The following is a 16,625-nucleotide window of genomic DNA, read 5'->3' on the forward strand; positions in this document are numbered from 1 at the left end:
CGGGCTCCGCGGGTCGCGGCGAGGTGCTGCGTCTCGGTCAGGAGATAAATCCAGCGTGTCTGGAGCCGAGGGAAGGTGAGGCGGATCCGGCCCTGCGCCTTCGTAGGAGCCTCGGCCGTGAGGCAGCTGCTTCTCTACAAGGCGGTTGAGGACGCCTGCTCAAATCTGGTGTATGTTGCCCTTAATCGTAGGAGAGAGAGGTTGAAAAAGCAGCAGACAGTTCACTAGGAAGCTGAGACGTTCCTGTTTGTGTTACTGTAGGCAGTAGTGAGATGGCTGGAAAACTCCCGGGGCCGATACCCATTAGGTGGAAGAGGGGGTGCAGCCCAGTGAGGAGGGGGCTTGCTAAGCGTGACATTGAATGGTTTGGGTTGGAAGGGACATTAAAGCTCATCCAATTCCAACCCCCTGCCATGGGCAGGGACACCTTCCACTAGAGCAAGTTGCTCAAAGCCCCGTCCAACCTGGCCTTGAACACTGCCAGGGGTGGGGCAGCCACAGCTTCTCTGGGCACCCTGTGCCAGCACCTTAGCACCCTCATAGTGAAGAGTTCCTTATATCTAATGTAAACCTACCCTCTTTCAGCTTAAAGCATATACTTCTGTCATACCACTGCTTGCTTTTATAAAAGACCCCGCTCCAGCTTTTCTGTAGGTCCACTTTAGGTGCTGTAAGGCTGCTGTAGAGGTCATCCCAGAGCCTTCTCCAGGCTGAATTCTAACTCTCTGTCTTCATAGGAGAGGTGCACTTGTAATAGGCAAAACAGGTCCAAGTTGATATGTCTTGACTGTATATCTTACATTATAACTTGGGGGCATTTAAATACTAGTTCTAAGCTATGCCTTCATCTGAAAAATTTGGACATCTTGCTGTAAAGATAGCCTTGCAAATCTTCAAGAACTGTTGTGAGCAACAAACTTTAGGGAGCAGAGAGGGCCAGCCACTCCAAAAGGGAAGGGGAGCCTGGAATGGAGCACGTTATCAAAGCAAATGAGAACAGTAGCCTCACCAACAAGGAGCGAGATGCCAAGGATGAGTCAGGGTCAGGCATAGTCCAGTGATCACCCACAAGATCTCAGTGAGGCAGCAGATCCCAGGGCAAGCCAGGAAGCTGAGCTAGTGGATGCAGGTCCAGGTCAGGGAGGCGCCAGACCAGGTTCAGACATAGGGGGCCAACAAGAGAGACTCTGCTTAAAAGTAGCTCCCAAAGGAAAATGAGGAAAGAAGGGTCAGACCCCTGCTTCTAACTTTCTTCATAATAGCTTTTATTAGTGGAAGAGGTGACTTTTGACTTGACGAGCTGAACTCCTTAACTCAGCCAACTAAACCTGGCCCTAACATTGTCCTCTTTGATGTTATTTGGGGGGAAATTCTGTGTCTTTATATGCAGGCTGTCCTAAAAGGACCACAGGTTTTAGAGTCTGCAGGACCCTATCTATGAGAAGCTAACTTATTTACAGCTTTTCAGGTTTCTCTTAGTTAAGAGGAACCTAAGTAGGACACATATGGAGACTTTTCTGAAGAGCAGGTCTGACTGAAAAAGCAGCATGGAAGGAAGTTTGTTATGTCCCAGCTGGGCTTCTTTGCCAGTGCCAGCTGTGGGCTGGTGTAGAATGATCATACAGGATCACAGAGTCATCATAAGTAAAAGTCACACAATAGGAGTAAAGTGATCCTTGCTAGCAAAGGCAGAGTTCACAGGTATCCTTGATACCTGCAGTAGCAGGAAAGTCTTGGAAAATGGGCCAGTACGGTGGAGAACATAGGCCCTTTACATGTAGAGGTGTTTTGACAGTTATAACAGTGGACAGAAATCACATCAGCTCATACCATGCAGTGCAACATGAGAGGGACTGATGGCAAATAAAGGAAGATATTTTAAATGAAAACATACAGATGTGCCTTCTAGATAATAATGATGTCTTCAAAAGCTTCTCTAAGGAATAAATGTATTACCATGGACAGTGAAGAAAAGGGGCATGTAAAAAAGAGGAAAGGATATGAGTTATACAGATTGCTGAAAAACTTGTGGAATTGAGACCCTTTTCACCATTAGCTAGAAGCTGAACAAGGGTTGCTCTAGTTGTCTTTCTGACTGTTTATCATGTGGGATTTTTTATTTTGTTTGTTTGTTTAAGAAAATCCAACTGTGTTTACCAGTTTCACTTTCTTTTCAGTGGGTCTTATATTTTCTTTTTTTGGAAAGTGTTTGGCTACACCTGATTTCTTGCAGATGACACACATTTGTCTGTTTTCTCTTTTCAGGACTCCCAAGTCTGCCCTGACTTTTCCCGTGTGTACAGGTTGCTGACCATTCCGCATCACTTCTTAGTTGTCAGATGACCAAAATGATTTTTTTCTTCTTAAGGTAGGTACCTCCGGCATCTGCAGTCGTATTGGATCACATAGGTTACATTATTCTGAGTTTTTCTTGCAGCATTTCCATACAAACATATTCATGGCAGGTTGTTCTGCAATGTTCCAACTTTTTCCTTTTTTTAAGTGTAACAGACATTCTGGATTCCTGACTCTGGTCTTCATGTTTCCATTCATAAAGAGCACAGACATCAATCTAGTCAACTGTAGCTGATTTTCCAGACATTTTTCTTGTTTGCATTATTATGAGAAGCACAGTAAGATCTTTTTAGTTCCCATGGCTCCTCCCACTCTACATTGGTTCAGAGGGGTAGGTAAGTAGGACATTCCCAAACACAAACACAGAACTATTTTCCCCTTCTTCACATTACGGTTTTACGTGTCTTCCCCTACTCCAACAGTCTGTTTGCCTAGGACCTTCTGTCTTGCCCAGCCAGTGTTTCCCCACTTAATTTCTTTCATGGATATTAATTTCTAATGTGAAGGATAAAAAGGCAAGGGAGCTTGAGGAAAGAGGATCATATGCCAAAATGGGTTCCGTTCTTGTTCTGAAGCCTGTTTTCCTTACTATGTTTGGTGGACGAGGCTTGATCTGTCCAGAAGCAATTATATTTGATAATAACTTTGATGGATGCTGACATCATTATCATCAAATATATTGTAAATTTATGGCAAGATTCAATGATCCAGCGAAGCAGCACTTTGAAACTGCTTTTGGCTGTGCTTGAACATCAGATGCTTCAGAAGTTTTCATGCTTTACGTGGTCCCTATGGAGTAAAAAGTACATTGATAGCACTTGTTAGTTCTTCAGTAAGCCCTTCAGTTTACATTCTTGGAGTCTTGGTTAGACTGATCACTGATCTTAACTGCTCTTTCTCCTTTTACTGTCTGTTTTCTTAGTGACATGGAAGGATGTATTTAACATCAGTATCAATTTATTCTGTATCTTAGGATGAGTTAAGAAAATTAGGATTTTCAGTTTTACATCTTTTTAATATTTGATAGTAACATGCAGTGAAACACAGTGGCATTTTGTGAATACATGATTTGCTTCAGTTTCGTTCCATTTTGCAATTTTAATGAATCAATCTAGTCATTTGGTTATTGTCCATATATGTGCATGTTAGTATATAAACATTTGAAGTGGAGTAAAAAGTAAATTTACACATATTAGGGGAACAATTTTGCACAGTTTTTAATTGGATAAAAGGGACAGAGGCAGCATTTTTGCCTCAAAGCAAATAAGGAGCAGGCTAATCCATCATTTCTGTGCAGGGGTATAACAGCTGAAACCACAGTAGTAGTCTGCAATTATGCAGTAAATATGCCAATGATATGTTTGACAAGAAAAGTGGGTTTTTTTCTTTTTTATTGGAAGAAAGAAAATACGTACAAATTGGAATCAAATTACAGAAGTGAAATTCACCTGAAAATTTAACTGCTGGGGGGAAAAAAGAAATCATCTGTTTCTATGAGTGAAACTCATAATAGTGTTTTCAGAGAACATTAAGCTATTGAAGTGATAGAAGTCATACTGAAAGGTTTTTGTGAAAAATGAGTAAAAGAATAAAATTTCTTAATTTAGAATTGCAGTTGAGTCTTCTGTAGATGTGTTATAAATTAAATGCCAAATTTTCTGTCCCTTTTTCAAAGTCATTTCTAAGCTCTGGAATCATTTTGCTTTTAATGTAGGCAAAATAAGATTAATTTACTTTTCCTTGACCAGCAGCAAGGTTCACTATTGTATGTTTTAAAGCAAAATGCATGCAATCAAGTAACATTTTGAAAATTAAAGTGAATTGCAAAAGCAAAATTACAGGAAAAAAAACAGAAACAAAAAAACCCCAACCCCTCAAAAAACCCCAATACTTCCTACAATGGAAGTGCAAGATCTGTGAAAGACAACATAAAGCTAAAAATACTTAACATCTGAGAGCCATTTGTGCAGGTAACATGGTACCTGCAGCATTCTGAGTGAGGCAGGGTCTTAGCCAGAACCTTGGGTTTGCAGGATTGTATTTCACTAATTTTATCCAGATACAGAAACTATTACTTCAATGGTGGCAAGCTGTGAAATTAACATCCAAAGCTGTGGAATGTCAGTTCTTTCAAGTTTTTCTGTTCAAGTAGGATAGCAGTCTTGATTTCCTTTAATTCACTAGTAACTAGCTCTAATTGTTGAAGTCACTGTTTACAGACACAGGTTCTTTGCATATCTGAAGAGATTAGAATGTCCCCAAAAAGCCTGTATTTTTATCTTGCGTGTCTATTGCTATTTGTAGCAGTTAACGTGAGATCTTGAAGTCTTAGGCTTCATCATAATTTCAGAATATATGAGGGAAAAAAAAAAGCAAGCATAGTCTGGGTAGGCATTTTTTTCCCAGATATTTTATTTCAGTTGTGATTGACCACCAAACAATTGTGTGAGAGTTTTATTTTGTGCTCTTTACAATCTTTTGCTTGTAGTCTGTGGCTGAGACCTAATTGACCCTCCACATACATAGTCCTTTGGGACTGCCTTACATCTTCGTTGTTTCAGTCTTCGTTGCACAGCAGCTGCCTCAGAGTATTTGCTCTGTGGCGACAGTGGTTCCCAAGTCAGTATCATGTCACAGAGAACCTATAGCTTGGGGCAATACAATAAATAGTGGAATGTTTAAAGGGCAGAACTCTTTTCCCTCCACATCAGAATTAACACCCGTGGGAAAATCTTCTATTAGCATATTTTGATGTTTGTATTTTTAAAATGTGATTGCAAAGGGCTATTTATTGCTCTGAGAGTCTTTGATGAAAGGTGCTATAGATGTGTGGAATATAGTTTTGTGCTATATAAATAACATTAAAAAAAAGCACAACATAAAGTGTTACACTATTGATTGCTCCTATTGCCATGTGGAACTGAGATCAAAACAGCAGGTATTCAGTAAGAGAGTTATCACATGCATAACTTAAATCATGTTAATAGTTGACTATCGAATATAAAGAGTGCTTAGATGCTTAATACATAGTGTGCATAGAATCACCTATAGATTAGGGGAATTCTAAGTGCTATTGTCTTCATATGCAGTTCTGCAAAATATTTCTGATGTATGGTTTTGGTTTTTAACACAACGCTGTAACGAGCTGCAAATTTTAATGAAGTTAATGAAGTAGTAGTAGTCCATGATTTTTAGTTTGTTAATAGTTGAAGCATAAATAGAGAATACATATGCTACAAATGTAAAGGAAATGTGGTGTCTGAACACAATGGAGTGCTTTCATACTTGCACGTCATTGTAGGTAGGTGTTGAGAAACGTGTTGATGTTTCACCTGTTGTGTGTTTTATGTCACATCTTTGGCATTGTTTTACATGATTCTGGTAGATAAATTTCTTCTACAATCTAGGAATACTTGATACTCAGAGGTAGCATCTTTCTTATGTTCTGTGCAAGTGCTAGAGAAAAAAATCAACAGATTTTATTTGATGTTTGACACATATTTTGCAGCTTCACTCTAAAATGTTATATTCACCCTGGAGTGTTATCTGTTCTCTACTTGATAATCCTTTAGGCTATTTCTCTGGGGTATGGAAGGTTAGTTCAAGAGCTAATGAGTATTTTGTGTACACAAAGTAAAAGAATTTAAAGATAAGAGAATTACCCCATAGACTGTAATCCAGCAATTCACGATTGCCCCTGTCTAGTCCATTCCTGACTAGTGGAATTCAGAAAGGTTAAAGACTTTTAAGAAATTCTTCTAATGCTTTGGGGAGTGCTTTAACAAGTATGTGATGAGGTGGAGGCCGCATGTAAAGTTTTGTTAGAAATGGTTGACTGGACTTAAACACTCGGGAGGGTCTTTGTAGGTTCTAGGTATGTTGGTCAGATGTTAAGTAATGCCAAGGTTGGGTAGGCCTAGCTGCACAGTTTTACCATCACTATTTATTGTGCTGATGTATAGGAATTGTGGTTTAGGGTGTTCAACTGTCAGAGTGCATTGTATGGTGACCCTTACAAAGATTAAGACATTTAAGTTGAGGGACAGAAATCGCAGAAGCTATTTTCCACTGTCACTATGACAGCAGGTAGCAGCCGTTAGGATAGTTGCCCTGTCTTCTCAGTAAAAAAAAAAAAAAAAAATTAATGTTTAATTTATTCTTTTTTGATAGGCATCCAGTTGTGACTAGAGAAACAGTTATTTCTGAGGAAAGATTAAAGGTAGTTTCCTTTTCCCAAAGTGGTTCAAAGCAGAGATAGTCTATGAACTGGTTAAATATGTGGTATTGAGCCACAGATGCCAGTCATACAGAATGATGTAGTGAAACATTAGAGAATACCAAGGAGCTGAAGTTATATTTGGAATACAGTTGGGATTTTCAATGCTCTTAAGTCTTAGTTTGTTTTTATTTTAGTGTATGTATATCCTTACACTGTGTTTTATTGCTTTACCATGTTCTGTGTTATCTCCATGGGATGTTTGTGAAGGAATATGAAACAATTCACCAAACTTAAAAGTGATGGAGAGACTCCAAAAATGCCAAGGAAAATGTGCAGATTTGGTACAAGCTTTACTATGTATTGCTACACTGGAAGTATTGCTTCTGTGTCTCTTGTCATGTTACTAATGTTCCTTACTCTTTGAATACCAGGAATGTTATTCGTTAGTCCCGTGTCTGAAGAATACAGATGAACTCAGTTTGCCAGAGTTCATGTAGGAGGGATTCCATCCATGTAAGTTTTTACTTAACTGGTCCTAGCTATACCATCAGGGACTGAAAATGCTGCGGGTAAAACAAGATACTATCCAACACAAAAATTGGACTTTGCCTTCATTGTGGAATTCTGTGGAACACACTAGACAAAACAATTATGTGGAACTAGTTCATTTTTCCACTCTTCTTTCGAATTTTTAGTGGTTTTAGTAGTTTGTAAGGCAAGTGCCTTAAAATGCAGTCTGCCTTATGGAAAGGTTTGTGAATCTTTTTTTCCTTTCTAAACAGTTGCTTTATAGTAAGCAAAACCTGCAGGATGGTAGTCCGTAAAACAGTAGTCCTATCCTAATCCTTTTTTCTCATACTTCGCTGGCTTGTCCAGTTTTAGCATGAAAATGTCAGATTGGAAGGGGTCAGTCCTTTGATCCTGTTCAGTTTTTAGAAAGATCAAGGTCACAGATTTTTATCTTACTGCAGCAATATGGCTACCCGTCATCCAGCAACTATACAGAGATTCAGCCTGTTTAACATATACCACTGAGCAACCATCAAAGGTTAACCATTTTCCAACATACTAATCTAGCTGGATGCAAACCAACTACTTAATGAAAAATGCTCTATATCCCGTTACTGTTTTTCTGAGTAATGCAGTCCAACTCATCTTACTTTAAAAATTCTTCCTGACACTTACCTGCAGTACACTTTTGGGCTTCTACATACATTCTTTTCAATACCGAACATTTCAGAAAGTAGATTAAGTGATGCATTTGTGTGTGTGTTGGAACAGAATTTTGGGACAAATAACCTAACTACTGCAAAGAAAAGAGTTTGGTCATTGAAACCCCATGGGAAAGAGGATTTAGATTTTTCCAGAGCTAGAAGTTTCAAAGTGGAGAGCAGAAGCAGGCCGATTTGCAAGGGACTGCAGTATTTGAGTAGATAACGAGTACCACAAAGTACTGCATTCTGAAGTTCAGATTCAGACAGTGGCGTGAATGGTCTGTCTTATAAGGGCTTTCATGGAAGAAGTATGCAAAGAAGTATTTAATTAAGCAAATAAAAATGGAAATCCATCTTAGTGTTTTCTTTATTCTTCGCAAATGATGTTGAAAACATTTTCTTCTGGCAGAAACGTCAAGATTCAAAACTGATTACAGAATTCAAATGAAAATAAGGGGAAAATAATTGCAGAGCACCTAAAAGAGTTTTTATGGATAGCTCACGACCTGTATTCGTAATGGTCTTGTTCATGAAATCAGATTACTGTAATTTCCTAAGGGTAGGACTGAGAGGGAATCTACTTACAGATTTTATGCAGTTTGTAAGCAGGATTTTGAGCCAAATTCTTCAACAAGGAAGTTCAGGTGTGTGGTAGACTGATAGCATTCTAAGAAACCTGTATGTGAACCTCTTCAGCTTAGGCAGTATTCTTTCTCCTCAGAAGGAGGCAGCTGTGGTCAGCCACCAGAAGGCACAACCAATGCAGCGGAACGAGTTTCTGTGGATGTCAGATTCTGAAGTCTCCCTGACTTGCTCTGGTTCAGTATGGAATGTGTGGATTTTACAGACACACTGTGCAATGCATTCTTCTCCTTCCTTGCATGGCAAGAGAAGACAGTCAGAACTGGTTATCTACCATGTGAATTTTAACTTGGCAGTCTATTAAATCCCAAGGGAAGCATGTGCATTGGCTAATGTTTGGCTTGGCATCTGCAGACAGAACAAGTCTTTTGAAGTTGCATGAAAAGTTGTGATGATCAGAAGAAAATGAAGGACATGCAACACATGCTGTCTTCCACATGTCATTTTGTTCATTTTTTTTTTTAATTCATTTTCTCTTCTTTTTCTCTTCTTCCAGACACACCCAGATTCAGACATTTCAGTATCTGCACACAAATGATGCAGTGCAGTGATGCAACCTGTTCCCCACTGCTATAAGCTGTTCTGGCCACCTTCCTAAAAATTGCAATAAATACGTACAAAAGCAAAAGTTTCAGCAGGTTTTTTTCAGGGGGAGGAGAAGGGCAAGCAATCCTTGCTAAAGCCATAATTTTTGCAGCTTTACATTGTAGAAACACTCAGACCTCTGTTCTCCATCCCAGCTTAATGGCCATAGGGAATCTGAAAGAGCTTTCTTCAACCCATCCCAAAGTAAATGAATAAATAAATAAGTAAATAAATAAAATAATAATCTAACAAGCAACAGATGTTTAAACTTGCTTCAGCTGCAATTAAAGCAAAGTGTTTGCACTACAGAGTCTGTTTTAAAGCTCTGCATAGTCCTTCCATTTCTCAGTGGCTGTTCTTGTGGTAGGACTAGAAAGTACTTTTCTCCTTAGGCTCTCTCCATCAACTCTGCAGTGTTTCATATAAAAGACCTTTAATGAATCTGCTTGGTTGGCTCTTCTTTAGCCCACCAAAGCATTGTACTTTACAGACTGGTTTATGCTTTTTCTGAGTTTCTTTGCAATTTCCTCACTAAGTCACTTCTCACTGGGGTTAACAAAACAAATTAAATGTGGAACTCCTAGGTCAAGTCAGAGCATGACGTTTCCTCTTGGTAGTCAAAATACAAAACAGATGCATCCAGTCATTCTAAAAAGAGATTTACAGTATTTCTGTATCAAAAAGCAAGTGTGCTGTGGTACGTATAGTTCAGAACAGCTAAGGGTTTAAACCATGAGTCAATAATATGCTATTGTATAACTACTAAAATAGGGCAGGGGACAAGAAATAGAGCGTTCAACGAAGTGTTTTTAGGTGATTTAATACTTTTTGCATAAGTACATGGTAACAAAGGTCACTTTTTGATAGCAATTGTCTTTGGGGTTTAGTAAACAGAACTATATTATTGTTGCAGTGTGCTCTGATTTAGTCCTCTTTTCCAGGGAGCTGATTTTATTTTTATTTTCCTTTACATTCATGAAGTACCATATTCCACAAACAGCCTTATTACAGTCAGTGGTCTCGATTTTCATTTATATTAGGACATCCTCTCTATTTTTTGTGGTTGTATAGAGGCATTCAGGCCTGAACTCTACTGAGGTACTCTAAAACTACCTCATTCACTATAGTATGTTGTCAAAGCAAAGTGAGTTAAGAAGAAACAAACTCCCAAACCAGAGCTACAGTCCAGTTTTGTAGAGATTTTTCTTAGCAATTAGTAGAGACTATTTTCATGACATGTAGTTTGATGAGCATTAATTAAGAATGAAGAGTATTTTTTTGTCGTGGAAGTACTGGGGAAGGTAGATGTTTGAATATTAACTCAGTGGTAGTATCACTTGTAAATCACGCTTTTTCAGTGTGTCATCCACATAACTCATATGATGAGTGAGCTGAAGGGCTGGATGTGTTTCAGAAAGATGCATGGACAGGCTTTCTGTTGTGGGGCAATGTTCAGGGAAAATTAACAAATCCAGTGACAGAATGTCTGCTTAACTCATAAATCTCTAGAGAATTTTCAGTTTTGGCCTGGGGTGATGTTTATGTGTATGTCAATGAACTTAAAATCAAAGCCCCTTGCCTGACCTACGGGAAGGGAAATGCATCATGAGAATAGGACACCTTCCAACACTAAGGATTCCTTATAATTTTCCACTGAACACCTCCAGGTTAATACTGTAGCAACAAGACTCTCACAGTGGAATGTATTGAACAGTCCTTTCTTGATTAATGTTGTACTTCTTCAGGAAGGATATAAAGGTCAAGGTGAGGAGGACTACAGTGATTTACTAGCAGAAATCTGATAGGTATTTTGAAGGGTGTTATTCGAACGTCTGCTGTATTTCCAAACAAATGCTTGAACTTGGACTGCGTGGTTTGACTACAAGGCTGCTGGAGAGAGCAACAGACTTGTTACTATTACTAAAAACATGAATGAATAAATAAACTTCTCAAGGGCATTTCTGGTCTAGCCTGCAAGTGTCAGGCCCTTCTGACTTCCAGAGTTGATGCTGTTTTACTGACACATACTATCTACTACTACCTCTACAAAGTGTGCCTCTGTCTGCTACCATGTTATCAAAACTATCAGCATCTGTAAGTTTATTTCTAGTGATATCTGGGGAAAATGGATTTCCATTTGTTATAGAACAATTTACGCTTTAGCTGGGGGCAGTTCTCATTAGCTCAAAAGCAATGACATACTAATGGCAGATTAACAGATTTTTTCTAATTTCTTCACTTCTAGTTTTCTAAACAAGTATGAGAACTTACTTTAAGAATTGTTAGGCTCTTTTTAAGATGTTTGAAACGCTTTTTAAGAAGCACTAGGGCTTAGGGATCTGCTCATATGATAGGATATTGTTGACTTCTGTATATTCTTAGTGTAATAAATCTAGTCTATTTAGCAGACTGATTTGTGTAAAATCTTACCTGTTCTGACTCTACATTATGCTTTTTTAAAACATTTACATTCTTCTTGTATCTCTTTGGCTTAATATTTTAGGTGAAAACTAAGAAAATTCTAGCATGTTGTCTTTCCTTTTTAACTCGTTTTAACTTGTTATGAAGCAAACATAAGAAGATGATGTATCGGATTTAAAATTATTTTAGTTTTTTAATTGAATCTTTGAGAAACTTTGGCAAGATTCTCCACTGTAGATAAAAGAGCAATGACCCATATCCTACCCACTTTACATGCTGAAGATTCTCCATATAGAAAATACTAGTTGGGTGTACATACATAAATGCCTTTTGCTGGATCCTTGAATAGACCCCTGCTAGTTCACATGTAACAGGATGAAACTCAAGGCAGATTGTATAGGCCAGATTGAAGCATTTAGAGCTAGGACATGAGTCACAAAGAGTAACATTATTCCTGATGAAAATTGAAGATTAACATATTTCTAACCCTGCTTTCCTGCAGATCTCTCCCACAAAAGGCCAGAGTCTTGGCCAAAGAAGAGACCATTGCTAAATCAGGTGGTACTTCAAAGTTGAGTTGCTGCTGATGGACAAAGCTCCTGCTGGCTTCCCTCATGTTCCCTCGAATATGCCAGGCTTAGAGATGGGCCTCTGGTCTTTCAGTAGCGTGTCCAGCAACATTTGATGAACTCGTCTTAATGGAAGTTGTGTCAAACTATTCCCCTTCAGGCAGTTCTGTGTGAAAAGATGAACTAGGAGTTACCATCTCCATTGCTAAATGCAAACTCTTATTAAATGTGCGTATTTTTCCTACAGTCAAACTTCACTGACTGTGAAAGAGTCATGGGCAAGATGTGTGGGGGGTTTTCACCCTTCTTATTTTTGGGAGTGAAACACAAAACAGGCAGGGCAACTTTACTGATGTGTAGTGGCTATTGGCTTTGAAAATAATTTTGGTTAGATTTCAGTCCATTACCTCAATCTTTTGTGCTTTATCATCTTGAAGAAGTTGGAGAACAATTTAAAAATGGATAGATATTTGGCATTTGGGGATAATCTTTCCCTTATAAAATGGATTGAATGAGACTGTAATGTCTGTTTAAAATAAAAACCTAGGATATCTGTCGGTCCATGGACTGATACGCCTAGGAGCAATGTCATGTCATCTCTCTCTGCTCGCTCTTTTATTCATCATCTATCCTCTTAGGCTTAAAAGAAGCACATTTAAGATCACAGAACTTAAGTTTAAATGGTCTCTGATCTCATCATTCTGATATTTTCATGATCATAGAATTAAACTTGAAACAGCTAGGTCATCAATGCAATGGTTTTTAACTGTACCGCCATGGAGATCAAAAAAAAAAACCCCAAAACTAAAAAGGTATATATACTTCTTACATATAGCAGATTTTAAAAAGAATTCTTGAAAGCAGCTTTGAGGAAAAATCATTAAATTTTGTCAATAGAATTTAGTATTCAGTAAGTCAGGCAGTAGCAGTGATTTTCAAACAGTTCTATGTTAATGATCAAGGAAGATCTCTGCCAAGAGCTTCACGACTAATCTTTGGAATTAAAATGCAAAATGAAATGAGATAAATAGAATGTCAAAGAGAGCTTATGTGAGACCTTATCAGGCAAGGCTTTGCATTATTTTCTTCTTGTGTAATCTTTTCTTTGGGTGCAAGTGGATTGTAAAAGTTAATGATTTAAGAAGAGCAGAATCCCATGATGAAATCTTGCCCATAGTATTTCACTATAGTTTGAAAGATAGGTGATTCGCAGACTATGTGTTGGAAGGTAGACTGCCTTCTGTACATTTCCTGATAGATTCTATAGGAATTTGTGGATAATGTGCAGGGCTCTATTGGCTCTGTGGGAAAGATGAAACTGCTTGTTATTTTTACCATTACTCTTTGTACTTGATCATCACTAATGAAAAAGAAAATGGTGGTGTCTTACTAGCTTGTAAAACTTCCCAAATACACACCTCTGCAATGGGTAACTAGAGAATTGCTGAATACAAACCTGTCTCAGATCATTAATGAGCACCATCTGTTAAAAGGCCATATTACATCTGTACATTCAAAAAGACTCCACAGAAAGATTGTTTTAATCTTAAATATCATGGATAGATTTTCTTAACCAAATAATTTTCTCCTATGTTTTAAGATGGAATGTTGTGAGTGATTACAACATGTGCACTTTCATGTATAGAGCCAGACAATGCAGTTTTTAGTAGTGTTTATTCTTGTAAAAAAGCCAAAATGAAACAAACAATGGATTTGACAGGAAGTCACCAGATCTGTCTTTTGATTGCACACTTGTAAACAAAAATAATACAGAGTGTAGAGTGAAAAAGAAAAAACAAACCAATGATTTTTATGTTGCTACTTCAAAATAACACCTAAAGCTATGGATGTTCAAAATGGAAATATATATACCAAGAATGCTAAAATGTCTATTTTACATTATCTACAAAATGTATGTTCTAATCCAGCCACAAATCATAGAAAAATACTTTGATACATGACAAAAGCTATAAACATAAGAACGTTCTGGAGGGAAATAACACACATAAAAGCTCATTAAATAATTACAACAACAAATAAATAGTTTGTTCAGCTTTGCTTTTTGATTGCTGCCATGCATATTTTAATTTTTGGTATACTGAGAAAGAGAAAGGTACTGATAAGAGAAAGGTCAGCATGCAAGGCATTTTTGTTTAGAATGAATCTCAAAGCACATACTAGGTGTTGTATTTTTAAGCTGTTTTCAGAAGTTCATAAAACATGATAGAGAAGGCAATAGACATGATAACTGTTCTCATGAAAACACACAACAAAGCATCTTTTTACAAAATAGACTTCAGTGAATATTCATGGCAAAGTTTCTTTGCCTCCATGACTGGAGAAAACATAAAAGTTCATTGTGTGGGTTTGGAAGGCTTGTGTCATTCCCATCTTGAGTGTTCGGAAAATCACCCAAAAGGTCCATATGCTGAGAATGCCCTTCTGATTTTGGTCAAAGCAATAAGCATGTAGTATCAACTGAACACAGCAATGGCAGACTTGTCTTTAAGCAGTCAGAATGGTAAAGCAAATGGTTATAGGTGAGTTCAATTTTGGCACAAGGAGAGGGAGATGAGTGAGGAGAGAATGTCTGACTTCTAACTTGTGCTATGTTTGCTGGATTTAGTGGCTCTTTTCCGCTCTTTGTGATGCTGGATAGGTTTTGCTTGAGAGGTTCCCTCAAAGTTGTGGCTGGACTCGTTGTGCTGCCTGGTGTATCGCTTGCACTTGCAGGCCGTGACCACAGTTATTTTGTAGGTTCTTATACTTCCGTCCTGGCACTGAAGCTGGATCCTCTGGGTGCGAGTTTTGTCATTGACACATCTCCACTCTTGTGAGCTCCGCCTGCTCCAGTACTTGGTTCCATAACCTCCTCCAATCCAGTTGGGGAGCAGCGGCAAAGGGAGGCATTCACCAGCACACACCAGCTCCTTCAGTGGGTTGATGCTGGTGCACTGGCCATCGGAAATGTACTTGGTGGATCTCAGTTCCCGACAGCCAACTTGAACACGATCTGCAGAACGCACAGAACAATAAGCACTGAGATTCAGAATAGAGGGATTTCCTCAACCAGTCATTTCCACATTAACAGACTATGTTTTGCAGAAGTTAAAGTAGGCTGTAATCTTCACAGGACATCTCTTTACTGTTGTATCCCCTAACACAAGGGCCTAGAGTGCTGATGGTATCTGTGGGTATTACCAGCATAAAGAAATCACGAGATGCACTTCAGCAGTTGTGGTAAAAGAGGCAGTTTTATTCCCTATCCTTCTCAGGGACATACCTTTTGGAAGAGAAAAAATGCCCCAAGGGAAGAAATGTTTCCTGCTTGTTCTCAGTCTAGGGAATCTGCTCTGTGATGTTTACAACAATTATGTTCAATCATTAGCAAGAGGGGAAATAGTGCTTTGGAAACTGTTTATATGCTTTTAAATGAATTTCAAACAGTATGTTTCATCTCATTCCATGGTTACAGTGGTCTGAGCAGTGGACTGCTCCCTTTCCACGAGCACTGCTGCTCTGAACACAGACGCTGCAGAAGTGAGAACAGCTGAAGTTACCAGGGACTGGCATTCTGCATCTAAAGTTGGAATGATTAGCAGGAAGGATTTCAGAGTGGTCGTTTTGTCCTCAGGGGAACACCATCTCTGTATCTGTAGTAGTCTTTATATTGTATGCAACATAGAGGATCCTGTAGATTTTCTCAGGCGACTGACATAGAATGAACATGCAGAGCTTCTCATACAGGCATGTTTCTACCTGTCTGTATGTGCAGCTCTGCACCCTGCAATAAACACAACTGTTTATTTCAGTAATTACACTTTGAAATAAACGCCCACAGTGTGCTTAATTTTAATAAGTAATCTTTCCTGGCTGTGCTCTCCCTCTTTCTGAAGGACAGTTACGGCACAGATTCTACACACAATGCAATTAACTAACGCCTTTAAAATAGAAGTAATTACTAGAAACATTTTAGAGTGAATCATAAAAGGCTTTGAAGGTAACAGCTACAGGCTGCTTCTGTGTCTACTTGGATTTTTGGAAGCAAATTCTGAACAGACACTGAGTGAAGACTACTTCACCCTGTCCGCTGCGTCCCAGGATGGGCAATCTGGGGGACTGTACATCTGCAGGCTGCTCCAAGGAGCTGTTTGCAGGGCTGTTGTCCTGCCTGCCTTTCAGGAAAGATTCCATCTTGCCTTCCTGCAGCTGCGCTCAGGAATGTACCTGGAAGCAGCTGGTTGCAGGTTTGAGTTTTTTTCTCCTACTGTTTTTATGCCTTTCCTGGCTCAGCTTTTCTCCAGTGACAGCTCATTGACGATTAATACCTACTGGGCTGCTCCAGTAATCTCCTAATGATGAGATGTTTCCTGTGTGCTTAAACCCTGAGCATTCACGGAAGCTGACACACCTGGCTTAGCTGCAAGGTGTCTGTGGCACTTTTTGCCTTCACTTTCCAGGGATGACGCTATTTTTATCGAATTGTTGTGGGTGGCTTGGGGTGTGTGTTTCTCTATTTGGATTTTCATTTTAAGGAGGCGGACAGGGGAGGGAACAGATAAAGTCAGCAGAAGGTTTTGAGGTCCCTTGTATCTGACATACATACATAAAGCTCAGCAG

General features: G+C 38.8%; 1 protein-coding gene across 1 annotated transcript; it reads right to left on the reverse strand.

Moving 5' to 3' along the window:
- Positions 1-13,674: 13,674 nt before the first annotated feature.
- Positions 13,675-16,199, reverse strand: LOC104407929 (sclerostin domain-containing protein 1-like). Its single transcript, XM_010017344.1, has 2 exons — positions 16,088-16,199; positions 13,675-15,018 (listed from the first exon to the last, which is right to left on the reverse strand). Exons 1-2 carry the CDS (start codon positions 16,197-16,199, stop codon positions 14,603-14,605), a joined length of 528 nt encoding a protein of 175 aa, XP_010015646.1. The 3' UTR covers positions 13,675-14,602.
- Positions 16,200-16,625: the final 426 nt, after the last annotated feature.

The sequence above is a fragment of the Nestor notabilis genome, unplaced genomic scaffold (genome assembly GCF_000696875.1).
Source record: "Nestor notabilis isolate BGI_N333 unplaced genomic scaffold, ASM69687v1 scaffold17646, whole genome shotgun sequence".
NCBI lineage: Eukaryota > Metazoa > Chordata > Aves > Psittaciformes > Psittacidae > Nestor > Nestor notabilis.

Bases quoted from the DNA above. Each gene is read 5' to 3' on its own strand.
- LOC104407929 (XM_010017344.1), bottom strand. From the start codon at position 16,199: ATGGAATCTTTCCTGAAAGGCAGGCAGGACAACAGCCCTGCAAACAGC. The intron at 15,019-16,087 runs GTGAAGTAGTCT...TGCGTTCTGCAG, and splicing joins CCTGGGACGCAGCGGACAGG to ATCGTGTTCAAGTTGGCTGT.